General features: G+C 34.4%; 1 protein-coding gene across 1 annotated transcript; it reads right to left on the minus strand.

Moving 5' to 3' along the window:
* Positions 1-10170: 10170 nt before the first annotated feature.
* rgs5a (regulator of G protein signaling 5a) lies at positions 10171-19562 on the minus strand. Its single transcript, XM_048200062.1, has 5 exons — positions 19411-19562; positions 18061-18174; positions 16886-16947; positions 14448-14614; positions 10171-12081 (listed from the first exon to the last, which is right to left on the minus strand). The coding sequence occupies exons 1-5, from the start codon at positions 19452-19454 to the stop codon at positions 11920-11922; spliced, it is 549 nt and encodes a 182-aa protein (XP_048056019.1). The 5' UTR covers positions 19455-19562; the 3' UTR covers positions 10171-11919.
* Between the last annotated feature and the right edge of the window lie 4432 nt (positions 19563-23994).

Below are 23994 nucleotides of genomic sequence, written 5' to 3' on the forward strand. Positions count from 1 at the left end.
TTAAAAAAAAAAACAAAAACAAAAAACATAAACACAAATGGAGTGATGAGTGAAAATGATTAATATGAAATATTGCTGTACATCTCACACAGAGCTGTAGGGTACAAAGGAAATGTTTTCCCCAAAGTTTCTGATGATTGAAAACATGATTGATTTAGCGACTGTCAAGAAAAATGATCAAAAAAGCTTTACTGAAAATCATTTAAAAACATAGAGAGTGAGCCTTTAAAAGCATAGTTCACCCAAAAATGAAATGAAATCACCCTCAAGTGGTTCTAAATCTGTATGAGTTTCTTTCTTCTGTTGAAAGAAGATATTTTAAAGAATGTGGGTAACCAGACAGTTGATGGCGCACATTACTTCCATAGTAGGAAAAAAAAAAAAATACTATGGAAGTCAATGAGTGCAATCAACTGTCTGGTTAGGGGTGTAACAATATATTGTGTCACAATATATCACAATACAAAATGTGTTGTGCATAGTTCACCAAAAATTAAAGGTGCCCAAGAATGCTTTTTCACAAGATGTAATATAAGTCTAAGGTGTCTCCTGAATGTGTCTGTGAAGTTTCAGCTCAAAATACCCCATAGAGTTTTTTAAATGAATTTTTTTAACTGCCTATTTTGGGGCATCATTAACTATGCACTGATTTTTTCAGCGCGCCGCCCCTTTAATTCGCGTGCTCCCTGCCACACAAGCTCTCGATTATATTACAGCACATTTACAAAGTTCACAAAGCTAATATAACCCTCAAATGGATCTTTACAAGATGTTCATCATGCATGCTGTATGCATGCTTCGAATTATGTGAGTAAAGTATTTATTTTGATGTTTATACTTGATTCTTTATGAATTTGATAGTGCTCCGTGGCTAACGGCTAATGCTACACTGTTGGAGAGATTTATAAAGAATGAAGTTGTGTTTATGAATTATACAGACTGCAAGTGTTTAAAAATGAAAATAGCGACGGCTCTTGTCTCCGTGAATTCAGTAAGAAACGATGGTAACTTTAACCTCATTTAACAGTACATTAATTCAAATTTTGAATCTAGGGCACCTTTAAAATTACTGTGAGAAAAAAATCCAAGTTTACAGAGTTTTAGTGTAAGTACTTCATTAAACTACTATATAATATTGAATATGATGTATAATCATGAGATGGGGGAATATTTGTGGGTCCTGAAAATGCCAAATGTCTTATGTTACCAGTAAAAAGTGTTCTACATTATTTTAAATATATCTAGTCAGTGGCAGAGTGCAAACATATTCATCTAAAATAAATCTGTGTTTTAGCGTTAGAATCATGAATATTTTTATTCTGGTGTCACCATTGTCCTGTACGGAGCCATGCAAGAAAAAAATTAAATGAAAAATTAAAATTAAATTGTGCGCACGATTTACCAATTCGTTCCCTCGATTTAATAAATTGTGCGCCTGATTAACTATTTTGTTAGTAAATCGTACGCACGGTTTAGTAAATCGAAGGAACGAAATACTAAATTGTGTGCACGTTTTAGTAAATCGAGGGAACGAAATAGTAAATTGTGTGCACGTTTTAGTAAATCGAGGGAACGAAATAGTAAATTGTGTGCACGTTTTAGTAAATCGAGGGAACGAAATAGTAAATTGTGTGCACGTTTTAGTAAATCGAGGGAACGAAATAGTAAATTGTGTGCACGTTTTAGTAAATCGAGGGAATTAATTAGTAAATCGTGCGCACAATGTAGCCTACTATTTTTTTCCTGCATGTCATGTCCGGGGCTCCGTAGTCCTGTGCATTGGGTTACCAACACCAGGTCCAAGCCTATTCATTTCCACCCCCAATTTAATACCAAATTTAGCATTTTAATCAACAGTACATTTTTTTGTTATCCTTTTACCACATGTCTTGGAGTATTGTAATAATATTGTATCGGGAGTTCAGTATCGTGATATGTATCAAATTGTGACATGAGGGTATCGTTGTTACCAACATTCTTTGAAATATCTTCTTTTGTGTTCAACAGAAGAAAGAAACTAATACAGATTTAGAACCACTTGAGGGTGAGTAAATGATGACAAATTTTTATTTTTTGTGTCAACTATCCCTTTAATCCCATATTTATTAAAATCAATAAATAAATAAATAAATAATCAGGACCTCCCAGGGGAACTATAAAATAGAAGCTTATAGATATATAGACAAAAATGGTACAGCATTATTTTTTTGAGAAAAATATTCAAATACTTATTGAAAAGTAATTTCAGCAAATTATATACCATTTTCAGCTTATTTCAAAACACTCTTTATTGTAGCAATAAACCCTTTCTTGCTTTTAGTAACTAAACAATGTATATCCGGCAGCTACAACATTGAAAGCATATTTTATAAATGCCTCTTTATTGTGATTGTACTGTAGCAGTTAATGAGCCCACTTTGCACATGATTCAAAACAAGTCTATTCAATCTCACTCAAGGAAAACAATTTATTTCAACACAGGCATCTTCCAACTTCATCTCCTGCTAAGTGTAAAGTGTTTCTAGTGGAATTTTTCACCAGATTTGATTTTTTTATTTTTTTTTATAGTGTATAATCAGTCTCCAAATTCAATTGTATGTTAAAAAACAGATTTAATCATTTTGAACAAAAAATAAATGATATGATTTTTGTCTCAATTTTAAAAAAATAATTGTTTAAATTGTTTGATTATTTTATTATAAATTTAAATATTTTTATATTATATTTATAATAATAATATTTTATTGTTTTATATTTTATATAAATATTATATAAAATATAAGAATTAATAATAAATTATTATTATTATTATATTTTTTTTTTAATTTAATTATTATTATTATTATTTTCAACTTACCTCAATCAAGCCTTCTGTAAAATAATATTTTGCAGTGAATAGCAACAAATTGTTGTTTAGGAAAGTGTTGTTGTGGTGGTGCTTGTTTCTGTTTGCTGAAAGAAAATGGCCTTTTTACCCAAAGGGGCCTGTAGCCTCTTTGTACCATGCATTCTATTCAGTTAAATTCAGCACAAAGGATAGAGCAAGTGGAATTGAGATGTTGCTGATAACTTTGAGTGAAAGGCATTATGGACGTTGCCATTATTGACACAAACCCATTTTGCATACGATGGGTAGACATTTCAGTTTTATTATAGTCCCATAATCTGCTCACATACTGTGTTAAAAACAACCTACAAAGACAATTTAATTACTATCTACATAGCTGTTTTACATTCCCAAAAGAAATGTGTGACTTCTCAAAACTCCTCATCTACACTGACATGACATGTTTTGCCTTTGCCTGCAGGTACAGAGGAGCAAATGAGCGTCTGGTAGAGAGAGAACAGGCTGTTTTTCTCGACCGATTTATCTCGTTTTCTCTGTTCTCTGTTCTCTTTCGTAGCAGGATCTTGCTGCAGGACAGCAGCCTGCTCATTATGGTTCAGCACAGGGCTTGATGTAATTACACTCTGCTCTGGCGCTTCAGGTGCTGCAGTGCCTGTTTGATCATTGTTATTGGAGTGGGCAGCTTTTGAAATGGCAGAAACATACACATGGAACAGCATTGAACTTGCTTGAACCAAAGAAGAATAGACCATATTATAATCTGCATCGGAAAATCTATTTAACAAGTAACACAACGGGCTGAATTACTGTAACTGAGTTGCATTTCCATGCAAAAACTCCCCCAGTCCAGTTTAACAAGGTGCTATTTTCACTTGTTGACATCCTGTAAACAAGTGAATAAGATTTCGGACACAATCATTGACAATTTGTGATTCACACCTTCACAACTCCTTTACAGGAACTTCTGGTGCAGATTTGAAGATTATATGCATTTTGGGTAACACTTATAATAAGGTCCCATTAGTTAACTTTAGTTAATGCAACTAACAATGAGAACTATATTTGTTACAGTATTTATTGATCTTTGTTTACATTAGTTAACAAATGCAACTGTTCATTATAAGTTCATTTCAGCTCACAACTCAGCTCATACAACTTTTGATTTGAATAATGTATCAGTTAATATTATAATGATTATATTGAAAATATAATATTGAAATGAACATAAATTAAGGTTAATGCTTTAGAAATATTTTTTGGTCTCACTTTAAGTATCTTTAACAAATAACATTTAAATTAATTTGAGACAATTAAATTTGAGACAATGTAGCCTACTTATTGTGTGTATACTGCATACATGTTTTTTTTACATTGTACTTATATATATAAATATATAATTGCAGCTGTGATTATTAATTTCTGTAATTACATCTACAACAACACTGTTGACCCTTCCCTTACTCTTTAATTCACCCTTAACCCTTAAATGCATACCTCGGGTCTTTATCTACCCGGGACCTCATTCACTACCCTCCTCCTCATTCATTTTTTAAAGATAGACATCAACCTTCTTAGTATCAATTCATTATAAACAATATAACAAGAAAAAAAAAAATCATACAATTTTTTAAGGAATGCCTGTTTTCCCATTTCGCTAACGACCCAGGGTCTGCATCGGTGTATGTATGTTTTTTTCTGCACAACAATAATTGAATCTTTGATGATTGAATAAGTGCAATTCAACTTTATTCCACAAGGTGGCAATAATCAAAACATGAAATGGCGCAGCGATTTACTGCATAGTCAGTCAAATATGACTGTCACTGTCTCTTGATGGATCTATTGACGCTGTTAGCGATCAAAATATTGATTTTGAAGATGTTGAAAATGATATTTTTTTTGAGATCGCGAATGGGCTCATATTCTCGATCTCAAACATATTCTCAAAACTATCATTTGCTGAATGTACTGGGAAATGAGCTGTGCCCTTCCAAGCTCCAAAAGGTAACAAAATATGCTTTATTTTATTCTTCTGTCATTGTTACTCTAATATCAGAGTTGTTTATATTATCGCGACATGTAGAGATCCATCCATGTTAGATATAGATCAGGGTAGCTAAAGACCTGAATAACCCACCTCAATAGCAGCAAAAGTGTTTTGAACATAAGTACACTGTATCTAACAAATATGGGTAACACTTCATTTTACAGTGTCCTTGTTACAAGTTACATGAAGTTACTATAGTAAATACTGTAAATTATGCATAATTACAAGCAACTAACAATAAACCAAACCCTAAACCTTACCTAAAGTTAATTATTATATAACTAGTTAATTATTATTATTAATAATTATTATTACTTCAGGGCTCAACGCTAAGGATTTTTTCTACTGGCCCAATTGGAAATTCAGCTGGCACTCAAAGTACCGGTACTAATAAAATGAAGAACCGGACCATTTTTAAAAGCAGGGTATCGCCATACCTTTCTAGTACCGGTATATCGTGCAACAAACACGTTAAATACTGTTATTTGAAATTATTTAAAAAAATGAAGACACTTTAAATGTGAAATTAAACCCGCCAGTAGGTGGCAGCGAATCACTGTTAATGGGCGAATCATTGAGATTCAACCGATTCATTCAAGCGGTTGATTCATTCAGGAAGTGTTGCTCAGAGACGCAAAACAATTCTGTGGACTTTGTTTGGAACTGTTTTCGTTGGCGAAATACAGCGAAACAGACGATTTGGTGTCTAAAAGTAAGTCACTTGATATTAAGTTCTTGTTTATTAAACTGTACGCTGAAGAAAATCAATATTACATTTGTAATCATGCTGATATTTGGAGAAAAACGGCGCTCTTAGTGTAATATTGGTTAACTACACTACCGTTGAAAAGTTTGGGGTCAGTAAGACTTTTTTAATGTTTTAAAATAAGTATCTTCTGCTCACCAAGCCTGCATTTATTTGATTAAAAATACAAACAAAACAGTAATATTGTGAAATATTATTCCAATTTAAAACAGCTGTTTTCTATGTCAATATACAGTAAAGTGTAATTTATTCCTGTGATCAAAGCTGAATTTTCAGCATCATTACTCCAGTCTTCAGTGTCACATGATCCTTCAGAAATCAATCTAATATGATGATTTGATGCTCAAGAAACATTTATGATTATTATCAATGTTGAAAACAGTTATTTACATTTTTATTTCATGATGCTATGATGAATAGAAAGTTCAAAAGAACAGCATTTGTCTGAAATCTAAATCTTTTGTAACATTAAACACTACCGTTCAAAAGTTTGGGGTCAGTAAGAATTTTATTTTTATTTTTGGGGGATAGAAATAAAATTAATCAATACTTTTATTCATCAAGGATGAGTTAAACTGATCAAAAGTTACAGTAAAGACAATTATAATGTTAGAAAATATTCTATTTTAAATTAATACTGTTCTTTTAAACTTTCTGTTCATCGAAGAAATCAACATTGATAATAATAATGAATGTTTCTTGAGCATCAAATCATCATATTAGATTGGTTTCTGAAGGATCATGTGATACGATGATTGTCAGTAACGGTGTTCAGCCTTACATTATTCAAACTAGAGTCAGACACCGATGGAGAGTCTCATGAAAAAGTTACAACTTATAGAATGCATCTGGACGTTTCTGAATGGTTAGTGGATAAATTTATGTAGTTGCTGTGGAGTTGATTCAACTCATCGACTAGCATGTGCCGTCATGTTAATCTTTTGTGTAAATCCAGCATTGAATTGACCCTCATTTGTGAAGAAGTCTGGCGTAAAATGATGGCATGGCAACAACACTCTACAACAACTCTTCCTCTTCTCTAAAGCAGCCCAACATGGACTCACCCCCTTTGTTGTGTGTGCAGGGTTTATGTTAATTTTGGGGTTTGTGATGTCACTAACCCAGCTCGTTGTAGTCCCTATCAGCCGTTTGTTGTTGTCCTTAAAAAGCGATTAAAATATCTCCCTTTGCATTGAACTGTGAGCATCGTAACTTTGCAGATGTTGTTTATGCTCAAACAGCAACATTACACACTAACTAAAATAAAAAAGTGAAATCATAATTTCACAATTTTTTGGTATTTTTAGGTGTTTGCTAAAAGAAAAAAAAAAAGAAAAAAGAAAAACAGCTGTTTTACAAGCCAAACTTACCAGTTCAATTTCCTAGAATTTATAACCACCAATGCGAATCTCGGTAGCCATCAGAAACACTGTGCATTCACAGCTGTCTCTTTAATGTGAGCAGTCTGGTTTTACTACGCAAATGACCATATGAAGTGAGTATTTACAGAGCATTATCTTGCCTTCCATCTGAGCACTGCACAGTCATTATCTGGTTCCTGGTTTTGTTTTTGTGTATTCGAGCCACATTTGTTTCCATTTGTGTGCATGCGCAAATAGCTGGCACAACATTATTGAGCCAAAGGGCATGATTAGCATCCTGGTCATTTGGTCCCCACAATGTAATATAAACAAGTACACACACACACACACACACACACACACTTATAGCTTCAGCTCAAGCTGTCTTTAGATTGGCATTAACTCCTAGATAAGATTTAATATTGTTTGGCCCAGGAATGGAGTGCTGTACATAATTTAAACACTGAGGTAACATCACCACAACTGTGTCTAATGAGCACTGCCATAAAAAGAAATTTGGCATGTGAACTGACAGGCTATTTGTGAATGGAACAGATATACAGTGGCCATAACAAGCATTTGGACATGTAATGCGTGAATTTCTTTGCATTATATAACAAAACATCAAACCACGTGGCATTTATTTTAAATGAATATAGCACAAACACATTTCAAGCAAAACATTTTACAATAATTACATTTTACAATAATAAATACAAGCTTATTAAAATTATAATACTATATATCATTCGAAATGAATTCGAAATCTATCTGTCTATCTATCTACAATAATCAAGGCAGAATGGGAACATAAATACATGTGACTGATTTTTATTTTTTTAAGAAAAAGAAATTATACTTTTATTCAGCAAGGATGCAAAAGTGACCAAAAGTGACAGTACATTGCTACCAAAAATTATATTTCTATTAATCCAAGGATCCGGAGAATCACAGTTTCCTCAAAATGATTAAGCAGCACCACTTTTTCAATATTGATAATAATAAGAAATGTTTCTTGAGTTCCAAATCAGCATATTAGAATGATTTCTGAATAAAAATTCAGCTTTGTCATCATTGAAATAAATTACATTTTAAAATATATTTATCCACTTTAAACACCTTGTGACTGGTTAAACATAATTGCAAAACTGTTGCAGAAATGTAAATTCAGCTCTGGGAAAAGCTCTTGCATCAGTATGTTTGCATATCACAACTGGCGATTGGTGTGATATTTTGTATCTAATACAAATACATTCCAACGTCCAAGCATTCAAGAGTGTCTGAATAAGATTTTGGTCCACTGTATGTGGTTTTGTACTTAATTTAATATGCTTATACACCCTCTTGTCATCTTTTAATGGAATGTTCCATTGGGCCTAAGTAATTACATTTTTAAGAAAAGAATAATTGGATGTGTGCTGTTTATTCGAAATGAGTTCTTGTTGTTGTGTTCTAGTATGTCTTTGATAAGAGCAGTACAAACAAGAACAATTTAATAAAGAATGGTTTTGGTGACCCTGATCTATAGTCTGGACAAAGCAAAATGTTGATGCTCTTTTGTTTGACATTTAAGAAAAGGGTGCTCTCAGATGCAACTCAGTAATGGTTAAAGGAATGTCTTTTCACTTCCGCCAATACTCAAGAGGTTTGACCCCCAGTCACGAGTCATACGTCTATTTCTAGGAATGAGAGTGGTAATGAATGTGAACATGTTTGCGTCTGACATTGTTTACTTTGGCAACCTCCCATCGCTCATCTGCTTCATCTCAATTTTCCACCTCTCCCTCCGTCTTTCTTCTTATATCTTTCTGTTCTTCACACTGATCCACTCTATCTTATTATGGTTGTGTGAATAAAACACTCTGTTCGAGTGGCTAAATGAAAAGGCTAAGAGAGCTTGCCGCACAGGAAGTCAGGAAGCAGCCGCATTGTTATTCAAATTTGGTATTTTAACAATGTTCTCCTGGGAATACAAATATTACTGAAATTCCATTATTGCTGAAATGGAGTACCATTAAAGGATTAGTTCACTTCTGAATGAAAATTTCCTGATAATTTACTCACCCCCACGTCATCCAAGATGTTCATGTCTTTCTTTCTTCAGTCGAAAAGAAATTAAGGTTTTTGTGGAAAACATTCCATGATTCTTCTCCATATAGTGGACTTCAACAGGGTTCAGTGGGTTGAAGGTCCAAATTGCAGTTTTAGTGCAGCTTCAAAGCACTCTACACGATCCCAGACGAGGAATAAGGGTCTTATCTAGCGAAACAGTGGGTCATTTTGTAAAACAAAAATAAATTTGATATACTTTTTAACCACAAATGCTGGTCTTGCACTAGCTCTGCGATCCGCACGCATGACGTAATCACATTACAAAGGTCATGCGTGACGTAGGCGGAAGTACCGATCTAATGTCTACAAGGCGAACATGCAAAGATTAAGCCAAACGCCCTTTACAAAAAAAAAAAAAAAGGTAAAACAATGATATCGGACCATTTTTAAGTTGGAGGAGAAAATTAGATGAAGTTTTTTGCCCTACTGCGGTACTTCCGCCTATACGCCACGCATGACCTTTCAACGTAATGCGTGACAAGCATTTGTGGTTAAAAAGTATATACATTTTTATTTTTTTCAGAAAATGACCGATCTTTTCACTAGATAAGACCCTTATTCCTCGTCTGGGATCGTGTAGAGTTCTCCGAAGCTGCACTGAAACTGGAATTTGGACCTTCCACCCAGTGAACCCCACTGAAGTCCGCTATATAAAGAATAATCCTGGAATGTTTTCCTTTTTTGACTTTTCGACTGAAGAAAGAAAGACATGAACATCTTGGATGACATGGGGGTGAGTAAATTATCAGGAAAATTTCATTCAGAAGTGCACTAATCCTTTAAGCAACTTTGAGTATGATGATTCAGAACAAGAGGAGATATAAACCAAAGCTTAACGTTTAAGTGTCTATATTAATTTTGTTGTTATACTATCCTTGCATGGTAAAGAAAACGACAAATTTTTTTTTTTATAAATAAAAGAAAGGACACACTCTTATCTTGATAATTTTTACCTTGAATATCAAACAATCAGACAATCAATCATACTGAAAATAAATTAAAATCAATTGTTGTAAATGTACATCTGAAAAAAATAAATAAATCTTCAGAACTTTAATGTGATTATGGATTTTATATGATCAGCTACAAACATACATGCATATAATTTTATGCAGATTTCTTGTATAAGCAAGGTACTCTGTAGTCCTTACTGACAATTTTGACAATTCCTCCCCCCAAAAAATCATTATGATAGAAGTTTCATAATTTATTAACCAAAAATTGAATAATTATTTTAAAATAATTATAGAAGCATTTTTACTAAAAGAGCTGTTGATGCTCTTAAAATTTGTCAAATGAATTAAATTTTTCTTAGTTTATGTTGGTGATGCCCAGTCATTGAAAGCCATATTAAACTAAACCTGTCCTGCAGAGAACTAAAAATTTGCTTTGTGGGGCATCAGTAAGGACTTCTGGAAGCACCAACCACTCCTCATGTATGAATGTTATTAGATTTAGTGACACAGCTACACACAGTTGTATAATAAAGAAACATGCAAGAGTATAAGTATGTGTGAAACACACTTTAAATAATAATAATAAAAAAAATAAAACATGCAAAAGGACACTGAATATCACACTTGTGGGTTACATACATTTTATATGCCGTTCAGACTGCAAAAACTTGCATACTTCTTACAAATTATGACTGGCTGCACATGCTAAGAGCAAATGATAGATGTTAACTTCAATAACATTTTGCAGTAATCATTCCTGTTTAGAGTATGATAGTTTATAGGTCTTAGAATATGTATATATTTATGCTATCGTGATAAATGTTTGCTGTAGAAAGTCAGGACACAAAATCACTTGAATGTTTTGGGTTTCCATGACTTAATCTAAATGTGTTCTGCTTTTAAAGTGGCATGGGAATAAACATTTCCTTTAGAATAAAACATTATGTGCCCAGTGCTTTATAGAGATTCCCTCCTACTTGATATTCCCATCTTAGCAACTTTCAATAGCGGTAACCCAAACAACAAGTTCCCAGAGACTGGAGTGCATCTTAACATGTCACACTTTTTTTTTTTATCATTGACTTATTGTGGAGCTTTCAATACTAAGTGAGTTGTTTCCTCATGTTTTCCTGTGGTTTACCATTTGGGCATTTTAATATTAACACAGACATTTCCAAGAAAAATTCCACGCTCTCCCGTTCCCATTCCCCGGCCTCTTCCCCTTGATGAACTTGGTGCTTAGATGCTCAGGTCAGAACGTCCTCATATCATAAGTACATGAACCACTTCTGCACTTACCCGGAAAGCCATAAATTACAAGCGGGGATGGGTTTTAGTCTTTATTTAGTCTACAGGGGCAGAAAATAGTGTGACTCCAATTAATAGGACATATATACAAGAATTTAAGAGGTGCTTCAGATCCTCTGCATTTTGCATTTGTAAAAATTAAATGTTTGCTAATGACAAATCAAACTTTTATGTGGAGCAATGTTTACTGTCTCTTGATCATTAAACCCTGATCATTAACTTCTTTTATTGAAGTCCTTGACTGTGACATTCAGAGCACTGGGCAGGAATCACATTAATTTGACAATTTATGTTAAGATGTTCTTGTTAGCAATGGGCCGTTTCAGTCAGCTGCAGGGAGACATTGCAACTGTGCCCGGTGTTTTCCACTTTCACCAAATAAGTAACTATGGTATCATTTAATGAGCTTTAAAAATGTGCCAAAAAGTGGATATTAAAGACTTTAAAAGTGTTTTCTTTGACATGAAGGGGGAAGGGACCAAAAAAAAAAAAAGAGTCTCCCTGCAGCTGGGAAGGTCAGTTTACTTGAGGAGTTCCTGATACTGCTCAGAACGCAGGAACCGACCGAAGGAGTCTTTCTCCATCAGGGTGTAGATCCGGCTCTGAGCCAGCTCGAAGGTGGCGGGTGAAAGATCCACCAGGTTCCTCAGAGTCACATCTTTGGTGAAGTGGTCGATGTTCACCTAAAAGCACAGTGTTGGTAATAAGGAAGAAGTGTGTAAAAGTCAGTCACAAGATGATGCAAATTGGACAAACATAATGATTAAGAACACATTATGTCAACTTTGGCAGTGTCTGAGAACTCTAGGGGGGCTGTGAAGCAGTCAACCTCCCAGAATAGCTACTGCAAGAAGAACGAAAATGCCAATTGGACTGATTCCCTGTGGTTTCTGCTCTTTTTATTTCTCTCTGACCATTATGCTGATCTTATCAGTTTCCTTACATAATCAGGGCTACAAAAATGGCTCAAAAGTCTTTGACTTATTTATTAAAGTCCTATTCATCTATAGTTTTATACTTATGTGCATTTGAATAGTTTTGTTTTATATTGTAATATGCACAATCATAATATTGAATGCACAAAAACAGCTGAAAAAATTATGTAACAAAAATGTCAATGAGGAAACAATGACAGAATTGGCAAAAGATGGCAATGAGTTAATGTTTGCATTTCATTGATTTTTAAAATCGTTAAGGTCACTAAGAAACAAATGGATGACATTTATCAAAGTTTGTATGTGTATGTTATCTAATGGCTGTTACATACCAGATACTTTAAATCTCAGCACACTGCTGTGCAAACATCCTGATACAAACATTTTTCAATAGCATGATTGTTTACTAAATGATTTTTCAACCTTTAAACTAAAGAAACTTATAGTACATATATTTACCACAAGGACAGCATGGGTTTAACAACCTTTTGGCTATTAGAAAAATGATCCAATGACCTCCCTGATGGAAAATAAATAAGTATATTTTACATGCTGGGACCAGCATGGGATGCTGGCTTGCTGAGCTCCAAAATGGAAAGCAGAAGTGCTGATGGATCAGCTACACCAGCTCAGTTTTGCTTGGACCAGCAGTGAATTCATGCTGGTTTATGTTGGATATTTCAAAAGGGCTGGCTAAACTCTAGTGGAAAGCCCCATTTTCATGAGCTTACAGTACATCCAGCTTGAGATGCTGAAATCTCAAATATAAGTAACCAACAATCATGTAGTTAAAACAATATGCTTAAAATGCTTATGCTGACTTGAAGGAGCTGTACCTACATAAATGGTAATATTAGGACTGCACCAACTAATCGATAAAATCGATTGTAATCAATAATGAAAATAATCAAATTTGATTATCGATTGGTTGCATCTGCACGCTGCGGAAACCTTCTGCCAGTAACTTAACAACAAAATTCTTCAGACTAAACGCAATTGGAAAATAGCAGAGAACATAGAGTGAGCTGTTGCGGGAGTTAGCACTGCATATATCTATAGCACAAGTTCTTCTTTCATTTGGCAAGCTCTTTATATGCAAGTCATTTTTTGATTTTATGTGCATGTGGTACGCACAATTTACCCGTTGACTTTTATTGGTTGTCTAGCAACAGCATTCTGAAAGGTCTTTGGTTGTTTAAAATGAAAAGTAAAATATGTTAGAGTTAGGTTTAATAAGTTATTGAAAGGTTTGGGGTTAGGATAGGAAAATAATTATCAATCTGTATGTATTTAAAATGTCAGTTCATTCCGTGATCATTTTAAATACATAAAGATTGATCATTCTTTTCCCAAACCTTTCCCTAAACCTACCCATTTAAGTTAAACGTACAAAACTGAACCTCAGAAACACAGCAGCATTTGTAAAGCTTGCATTGTGGAAAATGCATTGTAAAAACCAAGGAAATAGCTCTGTGGGTGTCTTTCACCCACAAAGACCTTTGAGACCACACCTTACAGACCGCACTTCCCGTACACCATGAATGAATAGGAAACCTTGGCTGCAAATGTCCAAATAATTTTTGTTATACATTATTAAATTATCAACTTAAAGCAGTGTTGGCAGGTTTGTGTAACAAAACCAACCCAATTGCTTTTCAAAACCTGCCCAATCACAGCCAAAACTAGCCCAATTTTGGGATTTTTCCACCGATTATTCTATTAAATCAAAGAATGAATCGACAGATTAATCGATTATCAAAATAATTGTTAGTTGCAGCCCTATGTAATATTGAGCTCTAATAACCTTTCTCAGTGTCCTGAAGGTCAATTTATTTTAATCAGTTCATTTCCCTTAAAAACAAAAAAAGAAAACACTTGCAGATACTCAATTACTTTCAAGTTTTTTTATAGCTCCTTGGGGACGTTCAGTGGGGAGAACATGGGCCTCAGCGTTTATACAGTGATCTAAACAACTGATATGAAACATATTTTCACAGGAGATGATTAACAGGGCTAATGGAGAACTGCTTCCTTCTACTGTACCTCTGAAGCACTTTGCTTTTTTATCTTAACTGTGATTAGCATAAAAAAACCCAGTGACAAAACAAACAAACCTCTTTGGGCCCACCGGTCTGAATGAAGTCCTCATAAATCTTCTTGGCTTTGGTGGCCATTTTCAGGGGGGACTTGGTCTTCTTGAAGTCCTCACAAGCCTCCCAGAACTCAATATTCTCCTCGCTGAACTCAGATCTAAGGAAGCTCTTGAAGGTGGCCAGGCCGTCTATGGAATAAAAAATGTGGAAAAGCTATTAGAGTGAGTACAGCTCTGTGTGTGTTTTATGCACTAATGTGTTGGCAACACACTGCCACCGGAGACCCCTGTCCCAACGGCTCTTAACATCCTTATCCAAACATTACCGCCGTGCACGCCTAAGGCACACAGCCCTTAATGCAATCCCGCTCCAGTTCATGTTGTATAACAGCATGTGGCATTCAAATGCCACCTGAATCAGCTCGGTGGATTAATCAATATAATTATTCACTATTCAATGCAGATTTATTTTTAGACTTGCAATTGTTTGTGAGAATATTTTAGCCTCAACAAAAAGATATGCTCTTATATTTGAATCGACGAATATATAAAATTGCAATATAACAACATAACAAACTGGCTTTGAAACAAATAATTGGATGAATAACAAAGAATGTTTTCCCAACTCTTTGGAACAGAATAATTAAATAATTTAGTCCTTCTGTGCAGACAAAGCATCTTTTGCCATCTTTATTTATTTATAGGTTTACTTGTGTTTTTTTTGTTTGTTTTGTTTTTGTTAAGAACCAACAAAAATTAATCAGAAAATTAGTTTTACAATGATAAATAAAGAAAAGTTATTAGTGTCAAAGTTGTGTATTGAAGTTTGATAATTTACTGCTGACAAAGAATACACTTTAAAGGGTTAGTTCACCCAAAAATGAAAATTCTGTCATTTATTACTTACCCTCATGCCGTTCCACACCCGTAAGACCTTCGTTAATCTTCAGAACACAAATTAAGATATTTTAGTTGAAATCCGATAGCTCCGTGAGGCCTCCATAGGGAGCAATGGACACTTCCTCTCTCAAGATCCATAAAGGTACTAAAAACATATTTAAATCGGTTCATGTGAGTACAGTGGTTCAATATTAATATTATAAAGCGACGAGAATATTTTTGGAGCGCCAAAAAAAACTAAATAACGACTTATTTAGTGATGGCCGATTTCAAAACAATGCTTCATGAAGCATTGGAGCACAGATGAATCAGTGTATTGAATCTGCTGTTCGGAGCGCCAAAGTCACGTGATTTCAGCCGTTGAAAGTTTGACACGCGATCTGAATCATGATTCGACACACTGATTCATTTGTGCTCCGATGCTTCATGAATCGGCCATCACTAAATAAGTTGTTATTTTGTTTTTTTGGCGCTCCAAAAATATTCTCGTCGCTTTATAATATTAATATTGAACCACTGTACTCACATGAACCGATTTAAATATGTTTTTAGTACCTTTATGGATCTTGAGAGAGGAAGAGTCCATTGCTCCCTATGGAGGCCTCACGGAGCTATCGGATTTCAACTAAAATATCTTAATTTGTGTTCTGAAGATTAACAAAGGTCTTACGGGTGCGGAACGGCATGAGGGTAAGTAATAAATGACAGAATTTTCATTTTTGGGTGAACTAACCCTTTAAAGCTGCAAAACAGAAGCAAATGCTTTAAAACTTTGGTAAGCCTATAATAATCATTATATTTTAAGCAGTCAAGTTTGATTTGGTGGGATATTTCACGTTTATGTATTTGCGTGTTTATGGCATGTCTTTAAAATGAGAAAATAAGTTCTGGCTTCTATTATAGAATTTTTTATTTATATTTTTTTGGATATACATCTTATAAGACTTTCTTCTTGCAATCTTGCATCAGATTCATCTGTGGAATTTTTGTTTCATCCACAGATGGCATAGAGAGGCCAAAGTCATGCAGTGCAACTTTAATTTCAGTGAGGATGGTAAAAGGACTAGATGTGGCATTTCTAGAAATGTCCCTAGAATGTAACAAAATCTGAAGAAAAATACATCATGGGGACATCCTCAATTGGAAGAAAAAAAAAAAATTCATAAAAAGGCAATGCAAAAAGCTGGCTTCTAAAGGTAGGGATAGTGTTATAGGCTAGTAATTATAATATAGTAAGCTCTACATAAAAACGAAGTCTAGAAGTCTATGAAATGTGTGTTTATATGTGTGTAACTTGTAAACTACTGTTAGGAACATTCTCATAGATGTGAAGGTTAATGTGCCCATTCAAGGACAAGCTATTTACAAGCTGAATCAAGTGCATCAGTGCAACTTAATAGATTTCTAGCGGTTCTCAACTGACAGATATAAACAAAGTTTTAAAATGTGTTTTAGAGACTCAACTGATAAACTAAACCTTCCAATGATTGGTCATGCCTGAAAGAACATTTAAGATGTAAAATGCAACCAAATGGCCATTAAGATAAACATCATACTTACAGTTGTTGGACACGACCTTATCAAGGGACTCACGCCACTGGGCTGCTTCTTCAGGTGTGGGTCTGAACAAAACAAGCAAATTTCTTCACTTAGTGGCCAACAAGCTGTTTCGGCTATTATTTTAAAGCAAAAATGAACACTTTGGCTCAGTCTTGCATTGCATGTATGTGTGTGTGTGTATATATATATATATATATATATATATATATATATATATATATATATATATATATATATATGTGTGTTAAGGTATTGCATTCTTAGTTCATATTAACTGTATTTACTAATTACTAATGTTTATTTCACGTCTCTTCTTGTCTAAAAGCTCTTATCCAAGTTTTTACTGAGGTAACTGTGTTTTCTTTACACAATGTCCTATCCTGTGATTGGAATTTTTAATCTATTCTGCCTGAAAAAATATACCCATATAAACAACACTTGCATAAGGCATTACGCAAGTAAAAGGGAGCTGAAGTGGTCTGCAAATGTTTTTATGCTCAATTTAGAAACAATTTACATTATAAACAGACTCTTTGCAGTTTTCCATTACAGGATTTACTAACATGGCCTTTCCCAGTTTTGTCTTTTTGACGCCCTTACTTGCTCTCTACTGTTCGCCCTTTTTCTACATATTTCAAAATAGAGCTGAACTGAGCTTTCAAAATGTTCTGTATGGACTTAAAGGTGGAAATAATCTCAGAATGATTGCTTGAAATCAGTTCAGCTATGGTAACACTTTACAATAAGGTTCATTAGTTAACATGAACTAATAATGAACTGCACTTCTACAGCACTTATTAATCTTTGTTAATTGTTAATTTAAACATTTACTAATACATTATTAAAATTAAGAGCTGTATTTGTTAACATTCCTTAATACACTGAACTAACATGAACAAACAATGAACTGCTGTATTTTTATTAACTAATGTTAACAAATATTAACAAATACTCATGGTTAGTCCATGTTAGTTAATACATTAACTAATTTTAACAAATGAAGCTTATTTGAATGAATGATTTGAAGTTTAAAGATGCTCTTATGGTCTGTAAAAGTGTGTGAGGCATGTGAAGAGACACATGCAGATATGAAGTCCTCATCAGTAAGGAAAAGAAAGAAAGCGAGAGGAAGAGAAAAAAATGAGGAGAGGCAGAGGGAGCCAAGAGGAACTCACTTCTGAAGCTTCTCTGGTTTCTTCTCAGGCTTTTCTTGGTAGGGGATAATAAGGTCGAAGGAATTCTCTGGCTTCTGAAGCAGAGTTCCCAATTTAGTCTTGATCTCCTTAGCCCTGAAGACAGCACAAACACAAACCCATACGGATGTCCATTAGCACTTTTAACATACATTTATAAACGATCCTGTGATATAATCTATCCTAATGTACAACATACCTGTCAACAGATTATATAATATCAGCCTAACACATTTAGTTTCTTCTCTCAAAGTACACAGAGAAAGATAATTGGGTCTATTTAGTCATTATTACGGCAGGTCAGCCACAAAAACCTTTTCTTCACTTCTTATTATGCATTGACAGCTGTAATCAGTACAGTAATTTTGACAGATCACGCTATAAAACACCATATGTTCAAGGTGTTCGGTTCAGACCTATTCAAAACCATTTCACAGTTCCAGAGTTAAGAGCAGAGGCAATATCCTTTTGTACGGTTTTGGGACAAAAACACATATTACTCCCAGATGACTGCGGATGCAGTGACGTCAGGCAAACTTGGTGATTTGTTGAGGTTTCGTGAATCTTTCTGCCACAGACAGATCTATTGCTCAGAAAATACTGACGTCAATGCACACATTTCTCTTCTTTCAAAGTCCAATTAAAATTATGATTTTATGGACCAATTATGTAATGCTACATTATAAACCACCTCATGTTGCCACCTTAAAACTGTATTTCAGATGTAACTGTACTTCTCAGGAGTACTCCAGGCCTCAGGCCAAGCTTTAAGACCAAAGCCAAGAACAGTGATAAACATATGTTTACACAATGAATGAGCCAATAGCACAAATCAGAATATGGCTCAACATTCACAATAAATGTCCTCATTGCTAAACTTAAAATCTGTTCTCAGGAATACTGCTCCAAATCTTGTTATGAACAGAGAACTAAACAAAGTTGAGAGTGTTCTGGTCTTTGGTAACATTTGGGAAGCTTGATGTTTTCAGAGACAATACTTAAAAAAAAAAAAAAAACCCTATGTGAAACTATTGATACTATGATAAAAGGTATCTAAGTGGAAAATAATGGATATTATAAAATAGGGGTAAAATAAATGAAGTCCTACTCTTCTTAAAAAAAACAAAAACAAACAAGTTTTAACCATAAAACAACTCTGAACCCAAATAACAAAAGTCTTCCCATGTGCAACTACTGCATTTTTAGCATTACCAGCTGTTCCAGAATACACAAGCACTGAATCCCAAAAGAGGCTGGCAATTTAAAAGTAATTGACTTATGTATCTGACATGGAGTAAATTTTAAATTAATCCAAGATGCAAAATATCTTACCTTTCCAGACATGTCTGGGGCAGGGCAGCTAATCCTTTACACATTTTCTGATCTGTTCACTTTAGGTTTGCAGTGTTAGTCCACCACTAATAGTTGTTGTCTCTCTCTTTTAGAAGCTGTCGTTCTGCTCCCCTCTATTATATGGAAAAAGTCTGCTGGCCCAAAGCCAACAACTCGAGAGCCAATCAAGTTCTGGCTTGCAATTACAATGGGAGCTGAGAGAGCTCTGGAGATAATCAACACAAGAAAGGACATTTTAAACTTGACTCAGAAACATCAGTTCACAGCACTTTAGATCTATATCTATGCCTAGCAACAGAAACTTGAACTGGTTTTTACTATAGAAACATAAAAAGTAAATTTTTACATCACATTTCTTAGTTAATTTTTCTTTAAACCACTTTTTTGTGATAAGGTTGACAACTGTAGTATCAAATTTTATTGTTTTCTTTAGGGTTATAGTTTGAAAACATTTATAAACAATAATAATCATCTAAGAGAGTCAAACTAAATTTCTTATGTTACCATAAACAGAATACCATAATACAGAAATTTGACCAATTACCAGTTACAATCTGAACTGGAACGGTAACTTTTGGAGGTACCTTACAAATATAAAAGAGGGTAGTTTATTAAAGGTGCCATTGAACGTTTTTTTACAAGATGTAATATAAGTCTGAGGTGTCCCCTGAATGTGTCTGTGAAGTTGTAGCTCAAAATACCCCATAGATTTTTTTAAATGAATTTTTTGAACTGCCTATTTTGAGGCATAATTAGAAATGCGCCGATTCAGGCTGCGACCCCTTTAATTGCTCACGCTCTCCGCCCCCTCCCGAGCTCTCGATCTCTATCATTGTATAAACAAAGTTCACACAGCTAATATATCCCTCAAAATGGATCTTTACAAAGTGTTCGTCATGCAGCATGTCTAATCGCGTAAGTATGGTATTTATTTGGATGTTTACATTTGATTCTGAATGAGTTTGATAGTGCTTTGTGGCTAACAGCTAATGCTACACGAAGTTGTGTTTATGAATTATACAGACTGCAAGTGTTTAATAATGAAAATAGTGACGGCTCTTGTCTCCGTGAATACAGTAAGAAACAATGGTAACTTTAACCACATTTAACAGTACATTACCAACATGTTAACGAAACATTTAGAAAGACAATTTACAAATATCACTAAAAATATCATGATATCATGGATCATGTCAGTTACAGTATTATCGCTCCATCTGCCATTTTTTGCTGTTGTCCTTGCTTGCTTACCTAGTCTGATGATTCAGCTGTGCACAGATCCAGACGTTAATACTGCCTACTATTGTGTAATGCCGTGAACATGGGCTGGTATATGCAAATATTGGGGGCGTACATATTAATGATCCCGACTGTTACGTAACAGTCGGTGTTATGTTAAGATTCGCCTGTTCTTCGGAGGTCTTTTAAACAAATGAGATTTACACAAGAAGGAGGTAACAATGGTGTTTGAGACTCACTGTATGTCATTTCCATGTACTGAACTCTTGTTATTCAACTATGCCGAGGTAAATTCAATTTTCAAGTTGATGGCACCTTTAAAAATGACAAAACACAATAAAAAAAAGTATAACAAAGTATAATGCCAGTCAACTTTTATACAAATAATTTGCAAATACTGTATATATGTACATAAACAATACATTTGTAAACTATATTTTGTGTATTCAAACATTCCTCATTTCCAAGTGTAAAGTATAACAAAAATATTGGTGTTCCTTCTTAGGAATGATAATGGAAAATTTGGACACAGTATTGTCTTGTCTTGAGACAGATAAACAAACTCTCAATTACACGGATTTGCTAGAACATTCTTTGCACAGAAAAAAAAATAGATGCAATGAAAATAAGGGAGGTAAAAAAAGAAAATCAGTCCCAATCAAGGGTGGCTTGAGCATTCATTACCCATTTATTGTAGTATGACATTTTGCTATATGCTCTCATTTTGATGAAAACAACACTCTTAAGTTGTTGCTAAATGCCATAAGTCAGGTGGTTATGTTGATAAGTGCTATTCAAATGCCTTCTGGTCAAACACAGTTATGTAATTTGGAAAAACACTGACGTAAATTATGTTTGAAGCAGATGATTTATGCAAAGGATGGTGTTTATGAAAAACATCAAAAGTAAAACACATGAATATTACATAAATCTTATTGTTGTAACAGCATCTCCTTTATAAAATGTGATGAGGCTTATTTTATCTGGGTAGCATTTGGCCAGCATACTGCATCCCCACGCAATCTATTTTTAAAATATAAACAAAGTGTGAGAATAGGAGCATCACGCTACAGCAATGTTTAACCTTATTCTCTTTGTCTCCAGATATATTTAGCATGAAATAAATGTCATTATTCAAGTATGTTATGCTGAATAATGCAAACATAGCTGGTGGCAATATTCATGGATTGGGCAAACATGGAACAGTTGGTAGGCGATTGATTTGTATGTTTAAGACAGGGCAGACCTTGTGATTATATAATTGCAGGCATTGTCAATACTTTCTTTGTTCTGTCAAGCACTTGTGCAGTCAGATAAGATCGTCAGGACATACAACGTAAACAAAAATGGCAGTTTGGAGTGTAAGATGCATTGGAAATGCATACAAAATAAATGTGTGAAATAAACATACAGTTGCTGACTGTACAATATTGCACTTTTTACACGGCGATCTGATCAACTGAATAAATATTTGGACATGAAATATTGATTTGAGTTGAAATTATTTTTATAATATTACCTGTATATTATGAAAGCTTCTAAGATTAAATACATTCAGTTCACATTTATTAAGTGCTTTTCACAATACAAATCATTTCAAAATTACAATTTAGAGTGATCTGATATGTCCAAGTTATGTAATTTCAGAAATGTACATATACAAATCACACAGTTAGCTAAAAATCTGTTAAAAAATGTCTTAATTTAAGGCAGAAACAATGAGCTCATTGAAGTAATGAATACATGTTAACAAATGATTAGGATGAATAGAAAAATTTTGCATTGGTGCATGTTGATTTTGAGTTGGTATCATCTGAAGTCCGTGCAGGGGGTTGGGGATCTCTTTACAGGTGTTGAAGCATCTGAAGTCTTCATAAGAGGCTGGATCCAAACTGGAGCTGAAGTACTCTCTAGTTTCCTTGGGATTGGCATCCAACAGAAAAGTAAATGAAAAATAATTAGTGTAGCTGCTGTTCATAACATTAACCAAAGATAATCATGTACATGATCTGATATAACTGGGGTACAAGGATATGAGATGCATTATGTGAATGCTTGGCAAAAGAGATGCATCATTAATTTAGATTTGAACTGGGAAAGTGAGTCTGAGCCCAGAACATTATCAGGAAGGCTATTCCAGAGTTTAGGAGCCAAGCGTGAAAATGCTCTCCCTCCTTTAGTGGACTTAGATATCCTGAGCGTGATGGATTGTAGGGTGATAGAGGATTGGTTAAATACACAGGAGCTGAACCATTTAGGGCCTTATAGGTCAGTAGCAATACTTTATAATTGATACGGAACTTAATTGTTATATGATCATATTTTCTTGACCTAGTAAGAATTCTAGCAGCTGCATTTTGGACTAATTGTATCTTGTTTATTGAGGATGCAGGACAACGAGCTAGTAATGCATTACAGTAATCAAGCCATTATAACATACAAAACAGTCTGAATGTGTTCGAATCAAAGGTGATGCATCAGGAAGTGTGTCCGAAATCACATACTGTCTAGCACTACATTTGAAATTGAATTTACTTAGTTAAAAAAGTATGTTCTATATAGTATGAATATGGGTAGTATGAATGAAATTTTGATGTACTGCATCTGCCATGTTGTTACTGTCATGTGACCTACCAACATCAGTTGCATCATTTCACTGCCATTCATAAATCCTTTTGGCCTCATGGGATAGTAAAGTGTCCATCAAATGCACACTCCAGAACCTTGGCGGAAGCAGTAAGTCATCCGGGTACTTTTCACGTACTGTTTTTCAATGTATTCGGACATACTATTCTTTTTGCATATTATAGTAGGAAAGTGTACGATTTCTTACATTAAACAATAAACTGCTGACCAACCGTAACTTTCAGACACCATCTTTATTTTTTAGCTAAACTGTCGTGGAATGGAAAGCATAGGATTGTGGGATATCAAAGGCGCCGAAGGATAAACTGTCACGGAATGGAAAGCATAGGATTGTGGGATATCAAAGGCGCCGAAGGATAGATCTATGTTGCCTTCAAAAATTGGTTAGATGAAGGTGTTTCAGGAGACAGGAAGTGAAGCTAACTATTGGATTCGGACATGCCTTGTTGCCTTCTTACCTTGGAAAGCATCCTCTGAAGGCAGCATTTTTAAGCTTTTGGACGCAGCCACAATGTTGCCACAGATGATGACACTAAACATTAGCAATCAATCTGAATCAAGCTCTGTGTCTGGATATGTCTACTTCTTCTATACTATATAGTAGGCAAAAAACAGTGAGCCAAGTAGTATGTCTGACTTTGCAGTACTCATGAAACAGTATGCTAAAAGTACCCCAAT

This window comes from Megalobrama amblycephala, linkage group LG8, assembly GCF_018812025.1.
Source record: "Megalobrama amblycephala isolate DHTTF-2021 linkage group LG8, ASM1881202v1, whole genome shotgun sequence".
Classification (NCBI taxonomy): Eukaryota; Metazoa; Chordata; class Actinopteri; order Cypriniformes; family Xenocyprididae; genus Megalobrama; species Megalobrama amblycephala.

Excerpts from the sequence above, each read along its gene's own strand:
- rgs5a (XM_048200062.1), bottom strand. The coding sequence starts at position 19,454 with ATGTGTAAAGGATTAGCTGCCCTGCCCCAGACATGTCTGGAAAG. Across the intron at positions 16,948-18,060 it reads AAACCAGAGAAGCTTCAGAA|ACCCACACCTGAAGAAGCAG; the intron begins GTGAGTTCCTCT and ends TGTTTTGTTCAG. Across the intron at positions 12,082-14,447 it reads AGACCGGTGGGCCCAAAGAG|GTGAACATCGACCACTTCAC; the intron begins GTTTGTTTGTTT and ends CTGTGCTTTTAG.